Source organism: Equus caballus, chromosome 10, assembly GCF_041296265.1.
Source record: "Equus caballus isolate H_3958 breed thoroughbred chromosome 10, TB-T2T, whole genome shotgun sequence".
In the NCBI taxonomy this organism is placed as follows: domain Eukaryota; kingdom Metazoa; phylum Chordata; class Mammalia; order Perissodactyla; family Equidae; genus Equus; species Equus caballus.
In genome coordinates, this window is record NC_091693.1 from 79,634,146 (window position 1) to 79,652,711 (window position 18,566).

General features: G+C 41.6%; 1 protein-coding gene across 15 annotated transcripts in view; it reads left to right on the forward strand.

Moving 5' to 3' along the window:
- Nucleotides 1–18,566, forward strand: part of TPD52L1 (TPD52 like 1) — a 98,775-nt gene that overhangs the window by 45,841 nt on the left and 34,368 nt on the right. For 6 of the 15 annotated variants that reach the window (XM_023651013.2, XM_023651011.2, XM_023651012.2 and 3 more), the window contains one exon: nt 16,766–16,881. In XM_023651013.2, the coding sequence (XP_023506781.2) occupies nt 16,766–16,881 (116 nt within the window). Of the gene's footprint in view, nt 1–965; nt 1,324–16,203; nt 16,341–16,765; nt 16,882–18,566 lie in introns of those variants that run through there. The other 9 variants (XM_070223741.1, XM_070223742.1, XM_070223747.1 and 6 more) reach the window with 6 other exon arrangements.

Sequence of the window (18,566 nt, forward strand, 5' to 3'; positions counted from 1 at the left end):
AGACCAGAGAGCATTCAAGGAATGACCGAGGAGGGGAATGTAGCATGTCCAGGGAGCTGACCACAGGCACAGCTTGTGTCTGTCTCCCTCCCTCAGCAGTTACAGGAGATAGAAACTGGTCGCAGAGCCCTGTGCTGTAGTTTGGGTATCAGAACAACTCACCAAAAAATGCACGGAAAACCCAGTTCTTGAGTGGGAGGAGACGGGAGGAGGGAGAAGACAGGGATTTCCTTTTCTTTAAATGAGTGTTACTTTTTGTTAATGAGTTTGAATTCAGAATAATTTATTACCTTGGAGTTTTCTTGTAATTTGAGACTGTCTCCCTTCTTGCTTAAGGCAAAAATCTATGGCTGGCTGTTAAATTCGGAGGTTTATCCTTTGTCAGGTTTGGCTGCCTTTTCCAAATTCCCTAAGAGGTAAATTTGAATATGTGTGTTAGGGAGGCTGAGAAATGAAGGGAAGATGCAGAGAAAAAGGTGATTTAAAGGTTAAGGTGGTCTACCCATGTTTGGTTTGTCTACACACATTCCTGGAATAGTTTTATTTTCCCTCATGCTATGTAGGAGTTCATTCAGACGAGGAAGTTCCTAGAGTCTATGCATCAGGAGCATTAGCTATTTTTTGTTTTTCCTTAACTATTTGTTTGTTTTTTTATTCACAAATTTGTGGCTGCTGTGTTTTGATGACTTTGTTTTTGAGTTGTTTGGATCTGAGTGCCAGTTTTATCCAGTGTGCATCTCTTTTGTGTGTGTGTCAACCTGTACCTTTTCTAGAGTGGCAAATAGTGTTTTGAAATGGGAGGAATACCCCAAATGCCCTTATACTTGAAGCTGAGGTTTGTGATAAACATTTTACATCTTTTAATTGAAAATTCACTTAGTGTTTTTCTAGGTGGTTTTGAGTGTGGTCACTGAAATGCTCATAACCAGCAGAAGCCATTGGTGTGGATAAGGTCATGTGACCTCATGTGAAGAATAAAAGCTCAGGTCTGAGGGCTCTGGTTGTGATTCCTGTTGGCCCCACTGGAGGGAAGTTCAGAAGCGGCCCCTCGAGGAGCACAGCTACCACATCAACTGTGAGGAACTTAAGCTTTTCTGTTTCTGGCTTTCGTTACAGAAAACCTGATGTCTTCTATACTTGTTCCCTTAACCTACTTATAAAACAATTTTTAAAAAATTTTCTACAGTATTCACATTTTAAACTGAAGTTTTCTTTTACTGATGGATATTCTAAACAACATAAATTATGATGGAGGTTGGAAAGTATGACACAACTATGTCCTGGTAACGTGAAAAGACACCTTTCTACCACAAGTAGTCCCAGGTATACATCAATTTTTGACTTTTTGGCATGTTGGATAAGATCCTGATGTAGGTGTCTTCTATTACTAAATGCAGTTAACATTCTAGGGTCACCTGTCGTGTCATGAAGCTCCTAGTTCATTCTAATCTTTCTCACTTTTCTTACTTGTAACTTTTTCAAGGAAGTGGAGACTTAAATTTTTTTTATCTGGGAATATAGAAGTATAAACTCAGGCAGAACATTGATAGAATGAAAGCTAGCCTCTGGCTTAATGTAGTCCTTGAAGGCACTGAATGCAGAACAAAAATGGAGTGATGGTACCCGTACAGCTCGTACACTGATGTGTGCTGATTCTTACTCTGGTTACATGTTGTTTGCTACTCCTGTCAATGGCCATTGCATTGGTTGTCAGTCTTAGTCATTTTATCTTCAACGCTACAAAAGAAAGATGCTCCCCTGGCTGAGTATCAGGTTTAATTTATAGGCGTTGGAATAGTACATATGTAAGGTCATGATAGCTGATTAAGTTATTCCACAAATATTTACTGAGTGCCTGGTAGTAACAGTGAATAAAGTACCTCATAATCTAAAGAAGGAGAAAGACAATGAATCATATAGTTAAAATATAGCGTAAGTGCTACAATATCTTGAAGTCTTCTAACTCTCTTTATTCTTCCCAGTGTTAACCAGATAATCTTCTGCTGTTCATTTGGTTTCTCAAGAAGATTTTGTTCTGAGGAAGAAAAGAGCACAGAATTTGCCATAAGATATTTGGTCTACTTGGCAAATCAATCTCCCAGGAGATTTGTTAGTAGAAACTATCATCTGAGAAGCTGGTCACCATAGTGTGAACTGGTGAAATAAAATTCTGGACCTAACCACATAGGACAGCTTGAAATATGATATCTCTCAAATATGCAGCCAACCTGGGGATCCCAGCCTGAATGACCAGCTGGTCTTACATAGTAATTGAAACTGTGTTTTACTGCAATGACATTTTCTCTAGTTAGTCCAGTGAGATGACGTCATGAAGCAAGCTGCTCCCATGGCCTTGGGCAGTGTCACTGTAGCCATAGGACAAGCAGGTCCTGCCCATCACCCCAAATTTTCGTATCTCTTAGTGCCTTCAGGAGCATCCTAAAGGCATTGAGTGGGCATGAGACTAGAGAAGCCTTGGATAAATGTGGCCAGTTCAGGCTCTCTGAGATTCCTATTCCTGGAGATGAGTAGAAGTCTTGATCAGATTTTGGCCACAGAAATGATAATTTACATTTACGTGCATCCCTAATTGGTTTGAGCTCCTTGTTGATTGCCTACCTTCCAGCACCTCCCAGTGCTTATTTAGCTGTTGGGTTCCATGTCCTTTCTGCTATCTTTAGTATTCACTCGAATTTTGGTGACTTCAGCAGTACATGATGAATGTGGGAATTTTATGTCGAAGTTATGTTGTCGAAGTTATGTTTCCTCTTGCAGTCAAAAGACAGTCACTTTGTGCATATAGATGAATGAGAAATGCAAGGAAATATTTCCATATGTTTGTTGATCTCTATCTGTAATAACATGTCACTTCCATCTTTAGCCAAAGTTAGGTTTTGGCTAGTCACAAATGGTTTTAGAGATTAGAGTCAATTTTAATCACCATCTAACTATTTGGATTGATACCTAAGCAGCATATTAGAAAAAAAAAAAAAGTGGAAAGACAGAGTGTAAGAATTTAATTTAGTCTACTATAAACTCAGAAGCATCTTCAGATAAAATACTTAGTAAAAAGCATAAAATCTTTCTTTATTCACCTGATCAGTACACTCTCAGACTAAGCATTATAGATATGACTTCTTTTTTTGGCTACATTATTAAATGAAAGCAAACCTTTAGAAAACAATGAATGCTATTAATAGTAGAGACTCATGTGTTCTTCGTATTTTAAGAAGGATGGTAAACTTTTATAGGACAGTGTCTGAAATATTTTCTGCATAAACTTTAACTATAATTAGAGTAATATATGGTATCATGTGTCTTAATGCAATTTATAATGCGAGTTGTAATGTAGCTTGTGTTGCATATAGTATTTACTAGAAATGTAGATAGTAAGATATATAAAAAACAAAAAAGTCAACATTTCAGATCGAATTCAGCACACAACATGTTACGTGTTATTGTAGTGTAATTGGCGGCTAGGTAGGATTCCAGAACAGAAACTGAGGAGGCAGAGGAGAGAGGATTTTGCGAGAGATGGAGTAGCATAAAAAATGTATGATCAAACAGAACATGACTGAGGGACACTGCATATGACAGTCTGCCTGGTTTTGAGGGTTTGATGGGAAAAGCACAGGCAGGCTAGTTGAATCGTCACTTGCAGCCAGCTGTGGAAGGTTTTGAATGCTAGTCTAAGAATTTTCAAATTTAGGCTGTAATTCATTCCATCCATTGAATGTGTTTTGAACTGGGTTTTGACATGATGAAAGTAATGTGTTCAAAATACTGAGTGTTGTGTAGATTGGGTGGTGGAGAAAGAGAATGCAAGCAAGGAAATAAAATTTAGCTTAGATTTCAATAGTCTGAGTGTATAGAGATAAAAGCCTAAATCACTATCATGGCGATGAAAATTCAAAGGAATGCAGATATGACAGATATCGTGAGGAGACTTGATAGTTTGATTTTCCAGCTTAGGGGATTAATTCAACAAACACTAGTTGAACAACTCCTATAAGAGTGGGTTTAGGAGCTGTAAGCCCACCCTGGACTCCTCCCAGTTATCAATGGTGAGGAGGCTGCATATATTGAAGCTACAGATCTTGGCCTTCAGTAAGCCTGAGTCCTGCAGGGCAGAAGGTTTTATGGGTGGGAAAGAGAGACATTCTAGTTGCTGTCTGACCTCTGCGAGAGATGTGGTCAAGTTGAAAAAGCATGAGCTCTGTTACCTAATAGAGTTGCATTCAAATCTCAAGTCCAGGGCCTGGCCCCGTGGCTGAGTGGTTGAGTTCGCACACTACAGTTCAGCCGCCCAGGGTTTCCCCGGTTTGGATCCTGGGAACAGACATGGCATCGCTCACCGACCCATGCTGAGGTGGCATCCCACATAGCACAACTAGAAGGACCTGCAACGAGAATATACAGCTATGCACTGGGAGGCTTTAGGGAGAAGAAGAAGAGAAAAAAAAGATTGGCAATAGATGTTAGGTCAGGTGCCAATCTTTAGAAGAAAAAGATTGGCAACAGATGTTAGCTCAGGTGCCAATCTTTAGGAAAAAAACAAACTCAAGTCCACCACTCATCAATCATGTGAGCTTGGGCAAGTTATCTAACTTTTTAAATCATCATTTCTTCATTTGAAAACTGAGAAAATGCCAGCTATGGAAGATGATTCTCCATAAATCACCTGCATTTCTGCACATCTTTCAAGCAGAGACATTGACAGCCTTTTTTCTGCCCTATCTTTTCAAGGATGTTTATAGTGAACAGTCTTGGAAGATAGAGATAGTGTCGCCCTCTAGAGCAGAAGGCAGATTTGCTTACTGTCTGTTAGAAAAGATTTGGATTCCCTTAGCTCAGGATTCTTTAGCTCTGATGCAAACCCATTATGTGAGCATTTTCCATCTAGGTCCCACCATGTCACCCACCATGAAACTTGGTGGCAAGAGAAACAAGCCTGAACATGATGTTTATGCTGCTTGCTATGCTGTGAGTCTCTGATCCAGGAGTCTTGGCTCCTCTGCCAGCATCCATGAAATTGTGACAAGCTAATAACTTGTTAGCTTATGAGTTGGGTAAAATCTGAGACCCTTTGTCTTGATGCCATCTGCCTAATATGTTTCTGGGGAGGATGAGACAAGATATGATATGAAACACATCTGGCATATAGCCTGTGGTTGAAAAGAAAGTATTTGTCTACTTCCTCCCTTAAGAGAGCAATTGACAAACTGCTGAAAGTTCTCAAAGACACGGCAGCACTTATGCCCTTTCCAATATGGTTTCATCATCAGCGCAGATCCTTTGTCCTACTGTCAGGATATGTTTTGGAGTGATTGACAGAGAGGGACCCAAAAAAGTTTAAGAAGAGATTATTATGCTGCCTGGTTGCAGTTGAGGGTCTGGTGCCCTTCACTGACTTCTCTCAAGGTCGAGGTATCAGAGAGAGAAACAAAGAGCAGCTTGATAGCAATGCTCTATTTATTTTACCAGGATTGAGCTGGGGATAAGGAGGTGGTAAATATGGTTCATCTAAGACGGTGGTCCATGGAGAGGAAAAGGGATGAGGCCTGGGGAAGAAGAGAGACACAGCTCTCTCTCAGTGAATGTGACTCTGAAGGAGAAGATGGAAGAAACTGTCTCTGTAAGAAGGACTGGTTGTCCCCACGAGGGCTTGGCTGAGGAGGGAGCCTCACCCTGGCAGTGTCTTGACCTTCTGTAGTCACCTTTGCACACATGAGTGTGACATTCACGTATCTGATCCTGGGTTACTCTTTTCAGAGACAGTTCCTCATCAGTGGGTCTGAGCACAGCTGTTGCGTTTTGCTCTAGGTTGGGTCTCTCCTTTCATCATCGTGCCAGGACAGATTGTCATGCTAGGAAATGCAGGGAGGCCAAGGTGAACAAAACCGGTTTTCTGTCATTCAGTTGCTCACATTCTAGCACGGGAGATAAGAGGTGTAGTCAAATAGACCTAATACAAGGGAGAAAGTAGTGAGTGCCTGAGGGTGGCACAGGCGCTGATATGGGGCTGAGTGGTGATGAGACCAGTGCTGACAGCATTGCTGAGGGAGTCACCCCATCCAGAGCCCCCATGATCTCAGAGTGAATCCCATGCCTTGCTCCAGACCCTTTCATCCTACTAAAGAAGACACTGTGCCGGTGAAGAGAGCCTTTACGTCCAAAGGACAGGAATGGGCGGGCAGGCCCTAGGTTGCAGCTCAAAACCAGTAGGAGCCTGCACAGAGCTGTTGAGGAAAACTGCTGGGCACTTCCTTCAGGGTCTCAGAATCTCGTCTCTACCATGTGCCTTGTCTCTGGCACAGCTTTGCTTATTTCCCAGACCCAGCCTTGAACTTTAAGACTGGACTTTACCTGTGTCAGCCTTCTTGGAAAACAGCCCACCTTGTTCTAGATCCTTGGCTGAAGGCTTATCCCCTAGTAACCCCAATCGTCCACCTGGAGACACACAACTCTTGGCTGCCACCTATGGCCATATGACCCAAATGGAACCATGGTTCTGACTTGGTCTATGCTGTCAGGAGGTCCAGGCTGTGAAGGGCCAGACATGGTGTGCAATTGTCACCACTCAGCACTAGACCAGTGCCTGTACCACCCTCAGGCACTCGCTGCTTTCTCCCTTGTGTTAAGACTATTTGACTAGATGTCTAGTGCCAGACATGAAAGGCCAAACACTGGAGTAGAGAACACTCATCTGTCACTTCTCAGGGCAGGTAAATAACACAGCTCCTAAAGACAAGCCCGCACTTGTGGGGTCTGCACCAATCTTCCCACATGTAGATGACTCAGGGAACTCTAGGAGTCCAGTCTTGTACTTCAGCTCCAGAAAATTCCTGGTGCCCCCCCAGAGATATTCCAGAAGTATCTCCAGCTCTTCTGGTTTAGCCAGAATCCCTGGGCTTTTGTCTATGCATGTACAGGGATGTTTCCAGATAAACTATGGAAAGGCCAAACCTTAATGACCAGATCAGCTTTCAGAATCTGTATAGAGACCATAGCCCAACAACTCGTAGTAACAGTCGCATCTGTCTGGGAGCATCCAAACGCCGTGAACAAGGTGCTGTGTTGAGAAGTTCTGGAGGGCTGGTGAGACTGAGTGACCCCTGCCCCACGCCTTGCTCTCTCAGAGTGAAGGGGACTGGGCTCGGGGAAAGTAAAGGAGGGTACCATTATGGTTTAGGTATGCTTTAACCTCCTAAACCATTTCTATCAGAGAAGATCTTAAAGACTATACAAGTGGCAAAGTGACCAGGTTTAGAGAGAGCCAGCTCAGGGCAAAAATTTTTAATTAATTTATTTTGAGGCCATGACAAGTCATTGAAGTCATGGAGCTAAAATTTGGTAGAGTTCTTAATAACCTGTGTTTTACCTGAATTCTATAATATTGTCTCTGTTTATCTCAGTTTGTTTGGGGAAAAAAAGACATTCAGACTAACTCAAATGAAAGATGAGGTTTATTTTATGGATAAAGAGAAAGCTCATGGAAATTTAGGAGAACTCAAACAGCTGGCCTTAGGACAGGCAGCATTATAAGTTCTGTGTGAGCAAAGACCTGCACAGTACTAAGTAGATGCTCAGTAAATGTTTATTGAATGAATGAATGAATAAATGAACAAACACATGACCTGAGCAGCAGTGAGAAAGAGTTAGGCCCACACTCTATTCTTCTGCTAGCACTCGAGTTAACCTTACTCCACGAATCCATCCTTTGTCTCAGTTTAAAATCACAAGAGAGGATTCCAGAGGCTACCCCTGGGTCAGGTGTCCAGCCTAGCCCATTAGGCAATGGCAGAAAGATAGTGCCAAATGAACATAGGGCTCCCTTCCAGGGGTGGAGCAGGTTAAGGTATACAAATAAGCAGAACATGGCATGGGGGTTTATGCTTGTCCAGGGTGTTCCCTTTATATGTAATTGCATGCCACTATGCAGTGGTATGACTTAAGGTTAAATGTGAGTGGCTCATCTCCACGGTGAAATTTTTTTAGCTCCTTGAGGACAGAGTAATAGTAGCTTTGATTTTTTTTCTCTCTCCTAGCTCTAGAATTGTATAAATAATTCTGATCTAGGAAGAATGTCACTCAAGTATGACTAGATTGGGTGCTAACCTGTGCAGGCTGATTATTATATACCAGGCACTGTGCCAGGTATTTGGCAAAGCTGGAACTCATGGCAACCTACCCTCGTGGGTAAACATCATTATCCCCATTTTACAGCTGAAAAGACTGAGTTTCAAACTATCACAGTCACAAAGTTAAAAAGGAGTGGAGTTGGAATTCTTCCTGAGATTAGTTTGTCCCCAAAAGCTACACTCTTCCCAATATCATATATTCTTCCAATCACCTGATGAATCGTTAATCAAAATATCTGGATAAATTCACCAAGACAGAGCCTGGTCTCTTCTGTAAGTCATGAATTAGTCAGCTAGAGAAAAGAGGCTTATGGGGCAAGTATGCTGTTGTGGACTAGACATGAATTTGTCCATCCAAGTGCTGGATACAATATGGGATGAAGTGGGGACCTTCGATATGGTCGGGTTTCAGGTGAGACGAAAAAAGATGAGAAAGTTGTCTGAAAAAAAAAATCAACTTACAAAACAATGTCATCTCATTTTTAGTTAGGTGGATGTATCTAAATATATATATGTTAGATATATTAAATCTTATATGTATCTGTCTATATATTATATTTTTCAAATCTAAGATGGCAAAGATGTCTATTGTTTTATGTACCAAAAAAGAGAAAAAAAAGTGCTGCCAATTAATTATAAGACACCGTTGATTGTAATAGGCATCCTGATTTCAGAGATGTTAAGGTGTGGGAAAAAATGTGTGCTACAATACATAGGAAAAGATCTGGAAAGATGTACATGGAGGTTTTATAGTGGTGATCTCTGGAAATGGGAGTATGGTTTGTCTTTATTTATTGCTTGTCCGTGTATGCAGATTTCCTGCAATGCTGCTCTCTCCCTGCTCCCTGTTCCCAACCCTGGCAGAACCAGTCGTAAAATCTATTGGCATGTAATGCAGTAGCGTTCAAGCTTTGGTTTTAGGATGTGGGAGTATAAAGCTCTCATTGTGTTGTTCTTAGCATTTGAGGCCTCTGCCAAAATCCAGGGCAACAGGAAAAACCACATTTAAAGCTCTATCTACTATACACATGATTCAGTTATAGGCTAGATACAAGTAATTGGTAAATGAGTGAAAAGCAGTTCAATAATGGAGGTCCATAGGAAATAATAGTTAGGTTTTTGTCGTAGGTTTAGTAAATGTGCAGAAAGGATTCTAATAAATAAACTTGTTTTATGTCTTTAATTTTCACGCTCGAATTAACATGTCTTAGTTTTTTGTGTACTTAAAGATAATCATAAGTCCAACAGTAATGAGATTAGCTCAATAGTTTTTCCCTTAGTGAATAAATGGAGATATTTTGAAGTTTTACGATAAAAGAATGCCTGAGGTTATTTTTACCAAACATCATGAAAAAAATACAATTAAGTAATAAATATTACAGTCTTAAATTTCTTATTTAAAACGTGGTAAATTTTCATTTAAGCTACCTTATTGCATTCTTTCTTTTATTAAATCCTAGAATAATTTTGTATTCTTTTTGAAAATATACCCTTTTCTTTCTTTGCTTGGTTACACAACCAGATTTATTTGTTAATTCCTTAGTATAGTGCACACATATATACAGGCAAGATCATTTTGCTATTTTTTTCTTCTTTTATATTTTAATTTTTTCTCAATTATTTTGTATTGAGTTCATAGTAGTTTACATCAATGTGAGATTTCAGTTGTACATTATTTCTTGACCATCACCACACAAGTGCTCCCCTTCACCCCCTCTGCCCACCCTCCACCCCACAACATCATTTTGTTATTTAAAAGAAATTCTGCAACTTTTATATATTTGCCCAAATGCAGGATATGGTCACTCATCTGAAATCATAGTTCATAATCGTTTTAATTCATAGCCGTCTGTACTGTTTCAATCATGTGCACGAAGTCAATATCTAATCCACTGGAATGCCTGACAGGATGTATTAAAAGGGTGTTGATGCCAATGGGTGATTTCATTTCAAGGTTGAAGGAGGCACTTTAATCCAAAGTTCATCTCTTGCTTTGTACTTGCCAACAGTTTGTTTACAATTCTGCAAATGGCTGTAAGACAGGGAAGGGCACGCACTTTGGCGTCAGTCTAAGTTAGAGCCTGACAACTTGAGACTGAGCCAGACCCTGATCCCAGGCCCCATGAGCCAGTGTCCTCATCAGCAAGGCTGGAACTGGCCCACAATGGCTTCTCACTTGAATCTGGTTCAGTTTCTTTTGTCATTCAGCCCCACCTGTGGGACTTAAGTGAGTCATTATTACTGGCCAATTGTAGGTTTAGTGAAAGCATATGGTAGCATTTCACAAATACTAAGACCTACCTGCTTCCCAAAGATGTCACCTGGTCAGTGGAGAAGCAGAATTCCTGCATTAGAGTCAGACCTGTGGATATTTGTTACCTTTATTAAAACAAGTCTATATATTTTATTGCATGTAAATGAAAGTAAAATGGCTATCTTTAGGTGCAAAATACTCTTCCTATAGCAGGATCACAAAGTTTATTCACACTACATCTTGGTGTTCATACATGTGCTCCATTTTTTAAAAAATCTATATCTGATCTGAGTATGAGCCCTTAGGCTGTGGGTAGTGGGAAAGAAAAATAAGTTTAGTGCATTCCAATGCAATACTTTTTAAAGCCCCTTTAAATAGTATTCATTTCCTCAGTAAAATTACCCTCTAGCACGGATTTGTCCCTTCTCACCTCCCCTGTGCCTTGTGCCGGCTAAGGGAGTGTCTGGTATGGAAGCAGGAAGAGCCCATGCAGTGTCATGTCTTCTCTGCTGGCTCTTTGGGCAGCTGGGACCGTGATGTCTTCTGATGCTGACATTTTCTGAGGAGATTACTCGTAGTCTTTCTTCCTCAGCTGGGTTTGGGCCCAGTTGCCCTTCCAAGCTGATTCACCCTCGCCTTGGCTCTCATTGGTGGCAGATTCTCTGGGCCAGTAACCCCAACACCACCCCCCTGCAGAGGCACCAACCCCTTGCCACCGTGGCTAGTTTCTCCCTAAGTACTGCAGGGAATTCTGGATCCCAGACATGGTTAATTGACTGCACAAGAGTGAAGTGGGGAACTAAACACCAGGGTCCCATCTGCGCAACCACCCAGCACCTGCCCAGTTCACAGGAATGTGGCTGTGCTCCAGGTGGGTGTGGGAGAGCCTGAAAGATATTTTTTTTCTAGAGCCCGGAAACGCAATTGGGGCAGGATCCAATCTGTAGCAGTCAAGGGCCAGGAAAGAAGCAGATGGATGGTGTGTTCAAAAGGGGTGCCTGAGTCAAGAGAATCTAACGAAGGGAGGATTAGAAAGATAGGAAGAGTTAGGGGAAAGCAATAGAGAATGTCGAAACATCTCAGAACCACAGCAGCAGCAGTCAATACAATCTCTAGGCTAGAGGAGAGGGTGGGGCTCTAGGCACTTGACAGGAGCAGAGCCGTAGAAGAGGACTAGCTAATAGGAGCTGTGGTCTCCTAGTGGAAAGCTGAACCTGTGCAACGCAGCCTGGCAGGGAGGGAGGCAGTCCCTACCCCTTTCTGGAGCCCTCCAGCGTTCCGCTGGGGCTCCCCACGGCCAGTGTGGAAAGGATGCAGAAGGGTAAGGGAATCATGTTGATATAATCCTTAGATCGGTCTCCCAGGGCAGAGCAGAGTAGAGAAGGGTAGAGAGTGGGTCTGGAGGGGCAAACAGAATCCCCAGCAGGTTCCTCTGTAAATCTTTCTGGGCTAAAGCCCAAAGGGAAAGATTGAACATACACATCTCCCAGCTTCTCTCTCCTCCTTTCTCCCTTCCCTCTTCCCACCGTCTCCCAGGAATGAGGCAGAGAACACATACATCCTTGGTAAACCCTAATGCACTGTGTTCCTTCCTGTACACAGGAAGGGGAACTTCCTGGATGACCTGGGCTTGCCTTCTGATTTACGAAAAGGGAAATAAAGATATGAAGAACATTCTCTTCTGGGAAAATTGCTGCTTTCGCAAAGCTGTTGTCTTTCTGGCACATCCAATTGCAAATGCCAAAAATCTGAATATTTTTTTGTGTGTGTGTTTCTTTTGCTCCTCTGCCCAGCCTCAGACAGATGGATGCCTTAGACCAGCTAGGAAAATACTATATTCTTGGGCAGGCAGAAGAGAATATAGCACATTAATATTTTTTATAATTATTACCCCCAATTTCACCAATATGTTACTGTGTTTGTTTGGAATATGTTTGTATGGAAATTAAAAATTTATATAACAGTTTCACATATTGTATCTGATTGAACATCACTTAATCTTAACAACAATTCATTATAAGGCATCCATTTTACAGATGAGATAATTGCGGCCAAGTGTACTCTGCTAGTTAGCAGCAAACCCACAGACAGGGAGATTTCTACATCTCCTGACCCCTGTTGTAGTTCTCTTTGTTCTGTGACAATGGGGCAGAGTTTGCACATTTGGAAAAGAGAACCAAACTCATTAAGTTGGCTTATAATGTACTAGTACCTGCTAAAAATTATGCTTCTTGAGCAGTTTTGCCCACTAAGAATTTATTTCATTACAACTACGTTTTTAATCTTCTCTATCTGCTTCTATGGTAACTAGGTCATTTTATGCTCATTTTTTCCGCCCTTCTCACATTATCATCTGTCATTTGGTGTCCCTTATCATTTGTGCTTTTTTTCCCTCTTGATTCTGATGCACTTTACTGGTTAATCACTTTTTTATCCGGCTCTTCTTTTCCCCTACTCCTTGATTCTGGAATTGTCCTTGGATCTCATAATTTGATTGCTGCTTCTCTGACTCAGTGAGTCGAGCATATTCTGCTGAAAACAGCAGGCCTGTTTTCATTTGTTTGTGTTTACATGGCACCCTGTGCTCAACTGTGTAACTCAGAGAACACCCATGGGAAGAGGCTGCAGCAGGGAAATAAATGCCGAAGTAGAAAAAGAAAATGAGGACCTGGCATTTAATTTCAAAGACAAGAGTGAAGAAGGTAACTGGTCTAGTTAGATCTGAACGAACCAGCACCCTGGCCTCCCAGCAGATTTCCAGAATGGCTGCTTTCTGGGAGTGAGACAGAGAGATTCATGATGTCTCTGAGGAGTGACACGAGTGACAGATCAGAGTTGAAGGCTGGTGCAGAATATCCCACTTTATCAGGTTTATGTACCTCCCTGCTGAAAAGTAGAAGCTCCTTGGTGCACTCAGGGGTCTGTCTGTCCCTAAATTCACTAGAAGTTTCCCAATTCATGTATTATCAATTAAAATGGATTTTGATTTTTCTTTTCCTCCTAGAATATAGGAAGATACTAAAGATGTTTGATGTCTTGAGAAGTCTCAGTACCTGGAGCTATTGTCTGTTCCCTGGCACATGTCCTCTCACACTGTCAAGAGAGGGGATGATTGAGAATTTGGGTTCTAGCTAAGTTTGAGCAATATCCATTAAGTTCCTGGGCCAGGCTGAGTTGGGGAGAAGACCTGAGTGTCTTACAGGTTCCTCCTACGTCTCTTCCCTAACCTCCAGTGCAGGGGGCAGCTTACCTTCTGGGCCCATCTCCTAAACCTGTGCTTGGAGTTGCTGCTGATTCCTGATTTAGACAGTTATGATAGATCATTGACTAAAAATACGTCGCTACATGTAAACATAAATATTTACTAGTGGAAATAAATGACAGTGGGATTTTTGCCCTTTAAATGACCCACTTAGCATTGTACTGAGAGTCTAGAGATATTCTTATAGGTTGCTGATGTTTGCGTAAATCTGGCACAGCGTTTCTGGGGGATAATTAGGCAGTAAATTTCAAAATGCCCATGCCCTTGACTGTGTAGTGCACTATGTAGGAAATCATCAAGATTTTGCCTAGTGACTTGGTTAGGTGATGTTCACTGCAGCTTCTCAATAAACAGGATAAATTATCAATCATACATGAGACAAAATACTGACAGCCATCAAAAATATATAAATGTAGATGTGTGTTTTTTAGACATAAAGGATATTCATTATGTCTTATTGAATAAGTAAGTTAATTAAATGCATATAAATATATACAAGAAAATGCATACATATGCATAGAAGAAATACCAGAAAGGATGAACCAAAATGATAATTGTTTCTGGGTAGTGTGATTAATAGTAATTTTAATTTATAATGGATAATTTTATTTTTTACTGTCTTCTACAGTGAACAGGTATTGTTCATGAAAAATAAAATTATTTAGCGTTGAAACTGGCCCATGGGGTAGGTGATGGGACTAGGGTCAGATGAAGTTGCATCCGCAAGATCCATATTGACTGATGTGTGTTGGTGTCTCGGCAGTGACAGGAGGTGCGGATGGTGGCCCACTGTTGACTCTGACAAAAGGATGTGAGCACAAGGGACTCAAGAGTGGGGCCAGCTTGGGAAGAGCTTTGCAGATTGGGCCGTATTTTTACTCTCTTTATCTAGAATGTTCTGATTTTGTAGATAATTATTTAGCTTTCTCTTTTGACTTTAGACAAAATGTATTTTAATTGTTTCATCAAATAATATTCAAAAGAATATTTACAAAATAAAAGTGCAGAAAATACTCATACACAGAAATTCAGTGTCCCAGAAATGGAGCATTACCATTAATCCTGTAGAGATCCCCTGCAGGGTCTCCGTTCTCATCTCCTCCCCCGCCGAGAAAACCACGGTGCTGAATTTTTTATCATAATTTTGCTTTTCTTTATAATTGGATTCTTAAACAATATTTTATTTAGTTTTACATGTTTTTGGACTTCGTATAAGTGGAATTATGCTTTGATATTCTCCTGCAGCTTGTGTTTTTCACTGAATATCTTGTTTCTGCGTTTCATCCATGTAGTGTATGTAGCTGTCATTCATTCACCTCGCTATTGTCGAGTCGTCCTGGTGTGAATGCACCATGGTACGCTTATGCATTCTCCTGTTTATGGACTTCTGCATGACTTACAGTTTTTTGCTACCATGAGAGTTCTTATTCAATGACCTCAGGTGCTCATGTATGAGTGTCTTGGGTATACACATAGGTGTGGAATTGCTGGGTTGTAGGGTGTGTGAATGTTCAACTTTACTAGATAATGTTTAATTATTTTTCAAGTTATTTGTGTCTATTTATATTTTTGCCAGCAGTAAATGAGAGTTTCCATACTCCACATAGTCATCAACATTCAGTAATGTCAGACTGTTAACTTTCTGCTCATCCATTAGATATCAAATGATTTAATTTGTCTTTCTCTGAACATTAATGAGATTGAGCATGTTTCTTGGGTTTATTAACCATTTGTGATTTCTCCCTATAACAAATCTGTTTTGGTCTTTTAGCCCATGTTTCTATTGGGTTATTTGCATTTTTGAAATTGGTTTGTAGGAATTCTGTTTATTCTGGGCACTAATCTTTTGCTGGTTATACATGTGGGAGATTTCTTCTTCCAATTAGTGACTTGTCTTTTCATTTTCTATATAGTGTGTTTGATGAAGAGACATTCTTAATCTTGTCTATCCTGTCTTTCATGATTTGCCCTTGTTTGTATCTTTCTAAAGCAATCCTTTCCCACTCAGAGGTTCATAAATATAAACTCCTATATTGTCTTCTAAAGTGTTTATAATTTGATCTCTGTGAATACTGTGAAGGTGTCCAATTTTATTTTTTTATATGGATAACTGTTTGTTCCAGGACAATTAATTAAAAGACCTTCCTTTCCCCACAGGTGTATAAATGCCAGCTCTGTCGTAACTCATGTCATAAATGAAGTTTCCATATTATGTGTGGGCCTGTTTCTTGGGTCCTTCAGAGAATGTGTGCATTTGAGTTCTCTAAAAGCCAAGGGGCTCCACTAGGGAATGTCTTTATTTTTTTAATAATAAGGCGTTTCTCTTACATAACAAGTTAGCAGTTGTACGGTTCCAGGTCAGTCTGTGGCACAATGATGTCATCAAGAACCCAGGCTCTTCCCGTTTTCCCTCTGCCAGAATCGGCTTGTCCGTGATGATTCCTCACAGCTGCAGCTGCTCCAGGTTTCATAGCCACAGATTTCCACATCCCAAGTGGAAAAGAGTCTTCAACGCGCCTATCTCGGGGTTGTTTCGGACCACCCAGGTGGTGTGCAATCACTGCCAGCTCACAGGCAGTCCCACTTGGGATTGTGAATTCTCTGGGGGTGCTCTTTCCTCTGTCCGTTTGGGCTGAGTGTCCAGGCAGGCGATTTGCATGGCAGATCCCTGTGGGGAGCACAGGTATTTGTTCCCAGTTCACCTTCGTCTCAGGGGGTAGCTCTGTGGCGACGCAGGTTTCCGCAGGGCTCTCATCTTAAACTCCTCTCCTTGGGTGGTCCTGGCTTGTCCTCTGCCTGCTGCACCCGATGGGACTATGGGACGGTGGAAACTGGAAGCTGGAATTCATCTAGGTGGCAAATGTAAAACTAAGGAAACTTGTTTGTTTACGTCTCTGACTTCTCGTTTTCGCTTAGTTTTTTGGCTTCTTGGTGTTTTTTACTTTCTTGGCAGCTCATCACATATTTAGAAAGGTTTTTTTCCCTGGACTTTTTAATTGTTTTTCAGTGGGAGAGTCAGTCAGTGTATCTAGTCCTGCAGACTGTAGAAATAGAAGTTGGCTAGATTCATTTTTTCAATTGCATTGTGTTCTATCAACCTGTCTAAAGGTTTGCTGGAGACGGAACCATTGCAAGGAAGAGACGAAGATGCAGTAGCCAGTGCTGACTTCTCTACCATGCTCTCTGAGGAGGAGAAAGAGGAGTTAAAGGCAGAATTAGTTCAGGTATGTTTGGTAATCTTCCTATTGTTGCTACTTCTATTTCTGGATCTTGAAAGTTATTATTAGTGGGACATAAGTCCCATATTACGATTATGCTGTCTTTCACTTAATAAAATTTAATAAATGGCATATTGCAAGGTGATTCATTTTTCTGGGGTATTTTTGTAATGCTATTGTCCATTACCTGTTGGTTACAGTAGTAAAACGAATGGTTATGCTGCTTAAGCAACAATGATTAATTAATTAGTTGTACGTGTGCACCTCTTAGTCTTTTTGGTATCCCAAGGCTAGGGGAACAATAAGTCACTTACAAACCTGATGGAATTCCTTCAAGACCTTGGTGTAGATGCAAGCTCCTTTTTTTTTTTTTTTTTTTCTTTCTCTCCCCAAAGCCCGCCGGTACATAGTTGTACATTCTTTGTTGTGGGTCCCTCCAGTTGTGGCATGTGGGACACTGCCTCAGCGTGGCCCGATGAGCAGTGCCATGTCCGCACCCAGGACCCGAACCAACGAAACACTGGGTCGCCTGCAGCGGAGTGCGCGAACTTAACCACTCGGCCACGGGACCAGCACCGCAAGCTCCTTTTTAAGAGCAGTTCTTGTCCTAGGTCAGCAACTTCGTTCAACGAATACTTTGAAATGACTTATTTTTGTAATGAAAAGGTCAGTCATAGAAATGACTGAATTTATTAAGTTGTGTCCTCTTTTGCGCAAGAATAAAGCTCAGAGGGTAGAGAAGAAAGCTCTGCTGAGTTTAGGCTTCCTTAGATCTTGTGTAGTTGCTGGGCGCATCTGGGCCTAGAGGCCAGGGTGATGCCTGGCTCCCCATGAATGCGACTCTTTGTTCAAGCCTTTCCTTGCAGGGTCCGCTAACCTTCAAACACTTTGCTAAGGAGCGTTTACGTTATAGGAGGAAAGGGCTGAGAAAGGGAGCTTTTCCAAGTAGAATGAGCAGTAGAGCAAGAGAGGAAGAGGCCCATATTCCTCGCCATTCCGCATCCCTGGCTCAGAGGGCAAGAAGCTCCTGGTCTGGCTGGAAGCCAGGCTTCAGCCTCCTGTTCTGGCCCCTTCTGCAGGCTGAGGACCCACTTTGAGCTCCACCTGACCCTCACCCCCCTTTGTCCACTCTGGACTCTTCAAGCTCTAATGTTCTGAAACATGTATTTATGACAACTCATAATGATGTGGAAGACTTTCCAGGTGCTTTCACAAGGCACACCCTAAAATAACTTCATTGTAAAATAAAGGAGCAGCTTGTTCCTCTGGTGCAGCAGAAATTATTTCAGTGAGCACAGCGTCTCAAATCAAATAGCCTGGTTCTTTGGCTGCGTCTGTCTGTCTGTGGCCAGTGATCCAGAACCACCCAGTTTACTTCAGTTTGGCCACATGTGCCAGAGTACACAGATCAAAGTCAGCCTTAACGGAGAATGTCCAGCTGTACTTTTTTTTTTGAAGATTGACACCTGAGCCAACAACTGTTGCCAATCTTGTTTTTTTTCCTGCTTTTTCTCCCCAAATCTCCCAAGTACATAGTTGTATATTTTAGTTGTGGGTCCTTCTGGTTGTGGCATGTGGGATGCCGCCTCACCGTGGCCTGATGAGCAGTGCCGTGTCCGCGACCAGGATCCGAACCGGTCAAACCCTGGGCCACCCAAGCAGAGCGCGTGAACTTAACCTCTCGGCCACGG